At 37.5% G+C, this 9,287-nt stretch overlaps 2 protein-coding genes across 3 annotated transcripts; one reads left to right on the top strand and one right to left on the bottom strand.

Annotated features, from left to right (window-relative positions):
- The first annotated feature begins 148 nt into the window (after window positions 1-148).
- LOC102223456 (ammonium transporter Rh type A-like) lies at window positions 149-4,539 on the top strand. 2 transcript variants are annotated; one of them, XM_005799131.2, is made up of 10 exons: window positions 149-361; window positions 623-809; window positions 1,334-1,484; window positions 1,653-1,800; window positions 1,956-2,122; window positions 2,282-2,419; window positions 2,503-2,630; window positions 2,726-2,805; window positions 4,222-4,295; window positions 4,406-4,539. In XM_005799131.2, the coding sequence occupies exons 1-10, from the start codon at window positions 211-213 to the stop codon at window positions 4,430-4,432; spliced, it is 1,251 nt and encodes a 416-aa protein (XP_005799188.1). In that variant the 5' UTR covers window positions 149-210; the 3' UTR covers window positions 4,433-4,539. The 2 variants fall into 2 exon arrangements, with proteins under 2 accessions (XP_005799188.1, XP_023208815.1); XM_023353047.1 differs by lacking the exon at window positions 4,406-4,539 and having other exon boundaries at window positions 4,222-4,382.
- Window positions 4,540-4,612: 73 nt separating this feature from the next.
- On the bottom strand, window positions 4,613-8,907 carry tmem50a (transmembrane protein 50A). The gene is made up of 7 exons (XM_023353048.1): window positions 8,799-8,907; window positions 8,219-8,324; window positions 7,911-8,023; window positions 7,343-7,410; window positions 5,599-5,691; window positions 5,399-5,459; window positions 4,613-5,304 (listed from the first exon to the last, which is right to left on the bottom strand). Exons 2-7 carry the CDS (start codon window positions 8,318-8,320, stop codon window positions 5,259-5,261), a joined length of 483 nt encoding a protein of 160 aa, XP_023208816.1. The 5' UTR covers window positions 8,321-8,324; window positions 8,799-8,907; the 3' UTR covers window positions 4,613-5,258.
- Window positions 8,908-9,287: the final 380 nt, after the last annotated feature.

Here is a 9,287-nt window from a genome sequence, read left to right as displayed (position 1 = left end):
TACTTTTATTTTTCTTATTTGAAATACACTGAAGATTTTTTCCACTATTAAAAAGGAAAAAAAAATAGATACAGACTGTCTTCCTGCCCAGCAGCTGATAAAGAGCTGTGCTGGTTGCGCCCAGTTTCAAACCGTCGAGGCCACCGATTATGAGTCTGGCCTCGAAGTGAAGTGAAAGAATTACGCAGAAAACAAACAGCCATCGCCCAAATGGCTCCTCAATACGCTCCTAGTCTGCGTTCCCGTTTGGCTCCTTTACTGCTTATTCTGCAAACTGGATTCATCATCATAGCTGCACTTTGCTTTGAAAACAAAGAAACCAACAAACCTGACAGGAAATCCTTCTTCCACTTTTACCCAGGTGAGTTTATTTATTTCTTCGGGAGCAAGACTGAAGACGGCTTAGGTTCCAAATATTGAATTTTATTTCAATTTAATCAAGTAACATACAATAAAAATAGGATTTTAAGAAACTCTGCCTGCCTTAAAATGCAAAATCAACTTAATAGATCTTGCAGATGTGATTGATGGGTGGCAGCATGGATAAGTTTATTTGTTACACAGTTACTAATTATAGTGCATTTATTGGATTTAATGACACAGGGTTTCTGTTGTCTTCCAGAGTTCCAGGATGTGAATGTGATGATGATTCTTGGTTTTGGCTTCCTGTGCACCTTCCCAGTGCGGTATGGGTTCAGTGGCTCTGGGTTCAACCTCCTTGTTGCCATCATTGCCACCCAATGGGCTCTCATACTGAACGGCCTCGACTCCTGGTACAACACCAAGATAATCAGAATTGACTTGAAAAGGTACAGTATGGTTAGTGGACTTGTTTTAGTTATTTAATTATACAAACTATATTAGAAAGATTTATTAAGCACTATATTTCAATTATTTATTTCAGTTAATTTTCAAGATTGGGGCTTACAGCTCACGAAAATTCCTTTCATTAGAAAACTACAATATTATTAACTACCGTAATTACTGTACAAAAAAAAAATATTTTTAACACATATGTTGACAATATATTGACATGTTGCCATGCCATGTTGACCTGCGCAAGCATGGTGACTTCATGTTTCCCAGTAGAGCATCCCTGCTACCTTCAACATAGCCTACAATGGGCCCAAAAGATCATTGCTAAACAAGTTGACTGTACACAGAGTGCTGTATTTAACCATAATGGAAAGTTGAGTGGAAGGAAAAACAACTGTAGAAATCAATATTAATATTGTATTAACATGTTTCAGTAATATCCTAACTTATTTACACCGCACCTTTGTATTAAGATTTGCACCACTCTAACCTTTCTACCATTGATGTTTTCGTGTAGCATTGTAAAGGCAGAGCTGTGTGCTGTTTCTGCACTCATTTCAATCGGATCTGTACTGGGAAAGACAAACCCAGTCCAGCTCACCCTGATTGCCCTGCTGGAAGTGACAGGATTTGCCCTGAATGAATGGCTCCTCCAGACGCTCCTGAAAGTAAGATTCTGTTCTGAAAATCTTCAGTATACTAGTATGTTAAATCTTCAGTGGAAGGACTTAAAACTGTACCCAGAACTCAGATTCCTACAGCAGCTCATATATTTTGAACACATTCTTTACAAAAGATTATAAAGGTCGTCATAAATGAATATTTTCTGGCTCCAGGTCCAGCCTCCGAACAGCATCATGCTGCTTCATGTCTTCGGGGCCCTCTTTGGACTCATGCTGACGTGGATCCTGTACAGAGATGGCTCAAAGCAGGGATTTGAGAAGGAAACATTTGACAAGAAATCAGGATTGTTCTCAATGTTGGGTGTGTAACGAGACTTATATTAAGACATTTCAGTATTTCACATTGTGGCATATACAATAGTCAATGTCTAATTGGATCCATAACAATTAACCTTTTGATTTTTTAAGTCAAAATACTGAAGATAAATTAAACTGTGCATTGTCTTTGCTCTCCAGGCGCTGTGTTTCTCTGGATGTTTTGGCCCAGTTTTAACTCGGTACTGGTGGGGGATGATCAAACCCGTCTGGAAGCGGTGTGCAGCACCTACCTGTCCCTTGCTGTTAGTGCTGTGACAGCAGCCGCTCTGGCTGTGCTCTCCAGTCCCAGAGGAAAATTCAACCCAGTATGATGTGATCCTTTGTATACTCATACATACAACTATTTTGTAACTTTCTGTAAAGCTTCAGGGCACACTTCTTGAGCTTGTTTTTGTACCGAATATAGGAAAATAATTAAGTTGGCCACTATATTTGATACTTTTTGGCATAATTTCCTCAACCAGATCCAAATGCAATCATGCATCCTTGCTGGCGGCGCTGCTGTTGGGGTTTCTGTGTCGGTAGTTCAACAGCCGTGGGAAGCCATGGCACTCGGATTCACTGCTGCCATATTGTCAACCCTGGGATACAGATATCTTAAGGTCTTTATCTATCTTTACCTAAGCACTTTATTTTCTAAAATCTACACTTTAAACCTCTGCTCAACATTTTATTTTTGTTTCAGACCCACTTGCTGATTGCATTTGAGTGCCATGACACCTGCTCTGTTCTGAGCACACATGGACTTCCTGGTCTATTGGGGTGGCTTGCACAACTGGTCCTGCAGATTAAATACTGTGATGACCACACTGTGTAAGAATGCACTCAGCAATCAAAAAGCAATAAAAAAACAGTATAAAAAAAAGAAAAAAAGAAGCACCACAAAATAATTTTTTGTTTCGTTTTAGGGCTGTCCGATTTGCTGTGTTTCACATCTGCACTCTCTTTATTACTGTCTCTTTAAGTTTGTCCATGGGAATCATAACAGGTATGTTTGTTCATAAGTTAGTTATATAGTCATTACACTCATTGTGATTTATTCTAAGCTCATTAGTTGGGTTGATTTTGATGATATGGCTTACAGCTAATGAAAACCTAAAATGTAGTTTCTCTAGCTATTAGAGCACTGAGGTTTTAAAAAAATGTTTTTTGGGGGCAGAAGTCTGCATGTAACATGCAGCCTATGCACTTAACACTTGGTTGAGGCTTCATTTAGCGTGAGTGCAGCATGGCACGGAGGCAACAGCGTGCGACTCTGCTGAGGTGTTAAAGAAGTCCAGTGTGTCTTATCAACATCCTTCAACTCATTTGCTGGTCTCTTATTTCCTTTTGATAACAGACCAATGTGCAGACCAATCGTATCCAATCATATAGTCATTAAATCCGATCCTGGTGCTTTTAGATGTATGGGCAGATGACAAATCCTGCTGGAAAATGAAATCAGCGTTTCCATGAACCTCATCAGCAGAGAGGATGTTCACCAGGAACCTCCTGGTGAAGTACTGTGCTGACTTTTGTTACTTCATTCTTGATTACAAAAAAAATAAATAAATAAACAAAACACCAATAGGTGCCATGGCACCGCAAATTATCACTGAATGCAGAAATTTAACACTGGACCTCAAGAAGCTTTGCTTGTGTCCCTCTCTATTCTTCTTTCAGACTCTGGGGCATTGATTTCCAAATGAAATAACAATCCAACTTTCATTTGAAAATGGACTTTGGACCACTGAGCAACAGTCAGGTCCTTTATCTCCTTAGCCACAGTAATACAATACTGATGTTGGCTCAGGTTCATGAGTGGGTTGACAGAAGTAAAGCAACAGCTGCTGCCCAGGTCATGGATATGCCTGCGAAGCATCTCTTGAAGCACTGACTCCACAACTTTTGAACTTCCATGAAACTCTTTTAATTTACTTTGCTTCACAACCCTTACATGACTGCTGTATCTTGTTCATCTATTTCTACCACATTTTTTCCTTCCACTCAGCTTTTCAGGATCAAGTCTGGGTACAGCCCTCTTGTTAGAATCTTTTGGGGCTCACCCTACCCTGAAGAGCGTCAATGACTGATGGACAACCACGTCAATCATTGTGTGGGAAGTTGATGGTCACAACATAACATTTCTGTATAAGTAATACTTTTTTTGGTCTGTAGTTTTCAGAGAAACTGACTTTTCATTAGCTGTAGACTATAGATGATTTAAATGTTCAAATATTGGAACAATGTAGATTTAATATACATATAAGTTGAATGTTTTGATATGAATTAATTTTGAATGACATTATAATTTGAGATGGCCCTGACTAACATTGAAAAAACTGATTGAAAGACAAATGCCAACTTAAAATCAAGCTTCAGCATTTTTAAGCTAATTTTAACCAAAATATGTTCTGTCTTAAAGCCTTTCTTGTCAAGTGGACGTTTTGGAGACCCCAACAAAACAAAAAATGCTTCGATGATCAGGCTTTCTGGGAGGTATTCACACATAAATCTCAAAGAAAGAAAAAAAAAACAGAAACAATAAAACTATTACAGAGAATCACCTTAATTTCTATTCTGTGAACTCGATGTTTTGTGTTTTGCAGTTTCCCAACCTCGTGGTACGGAAGTGAGAATATGAAGGAAAAAAAATGATCAGCTCTCATCTTGGATATGGCTTTTCTACATCAATCTTTGCTATTGAACATAACTTTTATAATTTTGTTTTTCTTAAGAATAGAAATTAGATGTGTTTGTGCAAGAGAAATAAAAAAAAGAGGAAATGCTGGATGATGAAAAGACAAAAGCCAAGCTCATTTACAGCCCAGTGTGTTTAATGATGCTGTTATTGGAAACTGACTCAATGATTTACAGGAAAAACAAAACTGAAACCCAGACCTCTGTTAAAGCAACACCACCATACAGTTCTGAAACCCTCTATTGTGAAATAGTAAAATTCAACATTTAATATAACTTAATATAGAGCAGATAACCCATTAAAGCTGAAAACATTTTTCAAACCCCATATGGATACATTCAGTAAAAATTCAAATCATTCTAAAATGTTACCTGCAAATTGCACCCATTTCAAATTTCCACACAAACAGTTCAAATTAAAAGGATGATGTGTTAAAGAAGTGAGCCGACCCAAGGGAATGTTGCAGTAAAGCTCTGCTATGTACATTTTGGTATACACAACTTGTAAACCATAATAAAAACATGGATACAGTCTGAGTGCAAACACACATTTAAAGATGTGCCACCTTTGAAAGTCCTTAAACTTCACAGAAATCTATGACAATTTGTGCTTAGTTATGATTTAGCTACAATTCAGCAAAGAACACAAATTACACAGTTTAATGTAAAAGCTGAAAAAGGTTTATATTTAAATGAATGACGGCTAAAGAATATTGTCTCGTACAATATAGAAAGAGTGTTTAACCATGGACAGTCAGTGTTTTACTGCCAGAGATCCTCTGTGCGCCCAAACTTGAAGACCAAACCTCTAAATTAGAGAAAGTAAAAAGATAATGAGTATCACGTTTCTTTTTGCTAATTGGATTGAATAAAAAGATACAAATAATTAACGACAAACTTACCCGAAGAAAATGAATGCATTTTGGAAAAAAATGGCAATACCAGGATACACAGCAGGCTTCTCTGCAAAAAACAACAATTATATCAAGATTATCAAACCGTGATACTTTGTGAAGTACAATTAATGTAAAAGTCTTTAACTTTTACTAAGACCTAAGCACTACCTGCTGCACTATATGCCAATATCACAAATCCTACTTACGAGGCACTACGAATCCTCCGAAGAGAATCCACATGGAGGCAATGAGGGAGCCGAAAGCCAGCATGAAGCCAATGAAGAGCCAAACTCGAGCACCTGCAAAGAGAGAAAAAGGGAGGTGGGTTATCGAGGGCAACATGGTACAGCACTTCATGGTTAGTCTAAAGTAGCAGGGAGAAGTTTAGGAACATTAAAGTGATTGGTTTGGGGCTTTTAATGACTAATCAGAATTGTTCTTCATCACAAGTGGAATGACTATAAAACATATAAAATAACTTTGAAAGGCAATGTTTTAATTCAATCTTGAGGTTTCCCTCTTCCAAACAGGCTCAAGGAACAGTGCAGACTTCAATAGTACTATTGTAGAGTTACGACTGGGAAAGTGATCTGGAGTCATTCTAAGCAGCAGTGGTTTGATCAGTTCTAACTACTGTAAGCCAGCACCAGTCATCTAAACTCGTCAACATCTCATTTGGGCCTGTAAGAAGATCTAGAGTGTCACCTTCAGATGAAAGGAAAATATTTAACATGCTCACTTCCAACTAGAATTGTACGGAGCCCCTAAGGGGACATGGAGAGAAAAAAAAAGGAAAGAAATCCCGACTTATTATCTCGAGATCCCGACTTATTATCTCGAGATCCCGACTTATTATCTCGAGATCCCGACTTATTATCTCGAGATCCCGACATCAGTACATAACGACCTAATCACAGTGATGGAGGACACCCACCCATGTGGGTGTCCTCCATCACTGTGGGGGTAGATATATAGATTTTTATTTCGAGCTTGGGCTTGAGTATAAACACATTAAATCAGCGCTTGACAGCAGACATGGATTTAGTATTAGTGAGAGACATCTGAAGAGAGTTTTCAGAGCGCGGGGACTCATTCGGCGCAAGTCCTTTTCCGACTTGGCAGTTTTGGTAGAATTCATTAATAACCAGCTACAGTCCTCTGGACAGCTTCACGGTTACCGATGGATGTACGCTAAATTGCATGTGCATGATATCCTCCTCTGGGACATCTCTGGACCGCAGAAAATGATATAAGTCGTCCTCCATAATCAATGTAGACACACTCCCCCACGTTTACCGCATAAAAACATGCCTTTCCCCCCAAAAAAAGTAACTCGTGATTTTTCAGAAATGTCGCGGGATCTCGAGATAATAAGTCGGGATCTCGAGATAATAAGTCGGGATCTCGAGATAATAAGTCGGGATCTCGAGATAATAAGTCGGGATTTCTTTCCTTTTTTTTCTCTCCATGTCCCCTTAGGGGCTCCGTAGAATTGAATGTGAACACATGCAATCAAGTTTAAACCTGCCAATGTGATTGGACTGTATTGAGTCAAGTATGCATTTCTGGATGTTCATTTTAGTAAAGGCCTTGAGTCAACATTCATTGTTAGTCAGCGCTATATATATATATATATATATATATATATATATATATATATATATTCTGAATTGTTTAAAGATTACAATAAAAGCTGGTAGTTCGCACACCAGAAAAGCTGCAAAAATTTAGAATTCTACCAGAAATTGTATTTAAAAAGTGCAGTAGATTAAATTTAGTAAAGATATTATCAAATTCATACAAGAATTCCTACTAATAATTTACTCAAAGTTGTTTCCCACTCACATTTACACTAAAAGTGGGTGATAAGCAAAAAAATATGAAACCAAAAGAAAAGACAAGACTTGAGTTGCAAAAAAAAAAAAAAAAAAGACTCATCCATGTACTAACCTGTCTGTCCAAGGCAACCCTCGCTGTAGCTGTCCCCCCTCACTTGGCCGTTAGAAACAGCATTTATCCTACACAAAGCAAATAGAACGAGAGTTAAAGACAATGATCTCAGCCGTCTTTAAAAATACGTAAACATGAAGATTTCAAACCCAACCCGAAAAATCTGATGTCAACGAATCTCATTTTTGGATGTTTCTGCCTAATAGAAAGTTGCCCTGAAATTTGATCAAGTTTTCATAAATTTTGATCAAAGTGGTGAGAGATATCACATTTATACTGTTCATGACAAACAGCAAAGGTCTTTATCATTAATGACTGTAGCAATTTGCATCTAAAAACTAGGTACCCTGACTGGAGAAAGGGGTTGGGGGATACACAAAAAACACATACTAATCACATGACTGAAATTCCAAAATGAAGTCATGTGATGAAAGCTACCACTCATCCATGACAATAGGAAATAAGAAAGTACTTAAATAAAAGGAGATTCAAGCTTCCAAAACAAAAAATAATGGAGCTTTGAGAGATTACTTATTTTCTGCAGAAAGTGAGAAAAAACTCCACTTACATGAGAAAGGCCACTGTGGCTATGACTCCACACGTATGATAGGCATGATGAAATTCTCCCTCGGTGGGATATTTCACAGCAGCATCAATGATGATCCACCATCCTGTGAAAAACTGCAAAAACAAGATGAACAATTACCCTCAATGGTTGATTGATGACATGAGATCACTAAGAAATCTTCCTCTTCATTATTACACACACTTAGATCAGTGTTTAGAACATTAAAACAAAGGTAAAACAAACACAGTAGCTCACACTACCCTTTCCACAACATATGTGATTTGGACAAAAGAAATCATTGCAAATACCAGAACTCCAGCAGCTATGGATGCGATGGTATTTCTTCTCTCCCCCCAGTCCACATTGCACTCACAGTCTCCGCAACGGATTCCGTCCAGAAATCCTGACATGATTCTGGGGGGGAAAAAAAAGAACACAAAATAATCCACAATGATACATTACGTTGTTTAAAAGAAACGAACCAAAAAAAAAATACACGTTAAGATCGGGGGAGAGAAAACAATAAATACTTTACTGCGCAGCCGCTGTACAGTAAATACGATGCTAAACCCAGTTCGCACAATAGTACTGTACCTCAAGATTCAGAGTCTAAACCAGTAGGTTTCTAACATGGATGAGACAACTACACAGTGAATGAGTGCGATTTTACACAGTAGAAAATGATGGTATTTTTCAAAGGACAAACCTCTGTTCCTAATGTCTTTTTTGTTCGTCGCTTTAACGCTAGCAAACATTTCCTTGAAGGTTTCTTGTTATAAAGTTACGAAAAATAGTGTCATAAATAGGACTGACAACAATAACGACTGACGGAAACATGCGTAAGCGAGTTACGAGTTATGTTTAAAGTAAGTTTCAAAGATAATTTACCTTTTAATGTTCGGTTTTTGATGTCAAGCCTTTGGTTTAACCCGACTTGGCTTCCGACAAGAAGCTCTCTCATGCACATGCGCAGTACATCCACACCCAAGCTTTGTTCATTCTGTTGCCTTCAAGAACCCTGCAGAAAATTAGACTTTTCTATCGCAATAAACGTAAAATACAAATTTGCAAAAAAATAAAGTTAACGGACAAATAAAAGGAAATACGTTAAATTGTACCACATATTTTATTTTCTTCGGAATATTATATATGTGACAAGTGTTTTTCCTTTAAATCAAGCTTTGGTGTCATAAATATTCTAAGTCATAAATATATTTTTTGTTTGTCATAAATAGACAAACAAAAATGCGACTTATTGTAAACTATTAAAATAAGAAAGTGACAAAAACTATGATTGAACTTAAGACTGAATCATGGTTGATATTCAGTAAAATGTGATGCAAATGCAATAGTGAATTTGTATCTCTGTCCTTCCTT

The sequence above is a fragment of the Xiphophorus maculatus genome, chromosome 19 (assembly GCF_002775205.1).
Source record: "Xiphophorus maculatus strain JP 163 A chromosome 19, X_maculatus-5.0-male, whole genome shotgun sequence".
Taxonomy (NCBI): domain Eukaryota; kingdom Metazoa; phylum Chordata; class Actinopteri; order Cyprinodontiformes; family Poeciliidae; genus Xiphophorus; species Xiphophorus maculatus.
This window is presented reverse-complemented; position numbering and strand designations above follow the sequence as displayed.

Bases quoted from the DNA above. Each gene is read 5' to 3' on its own strand.
- LOC102223456 (XM_023353047.1), top strand. From the start codon at position 211: ATGGCTCCTCAATACGCTCCTAGTCTGCGTTCCCGTTTGGCTCCTTTA. The intron at 1,485-1,652 runs GTAAGATTCTGT...TTCTGGCTCCAG, and splicing joins TCCTCCAGACGCTCCTGAAA to GTCCAGCCTCCGAACAGCAT. The intron at 2,123-2,281 runs GTATGATGTGAT...TTCCTCAACCAG, and splicing joins CCAGAGGAAAATTCAACCCA to ATCCAAATGCAATCATGCAT.
- tmem50a (XM_023353048.1), bottom strand. From the start codon at position 8,320: ATGTCAGGATTTCTGGACGGAATCCGTTGCGGAGACTGTGAGTGCAAT. The intron at 8,024-8,218 runs GTATTTGCAATG...TTGTTTTTGCAG, and splicing joins CCATAGCTGCTGGAGTTCTG to TTTTTCACAGGATGGTGGAT. The intron at 7,411-7,910 runs GTAAGTGGAGTT...TGCTTTGTGTAG, and splicing joins GCCACAGTGGCCTTTCTCAT to GATAAATGCTGTTTCTAACG.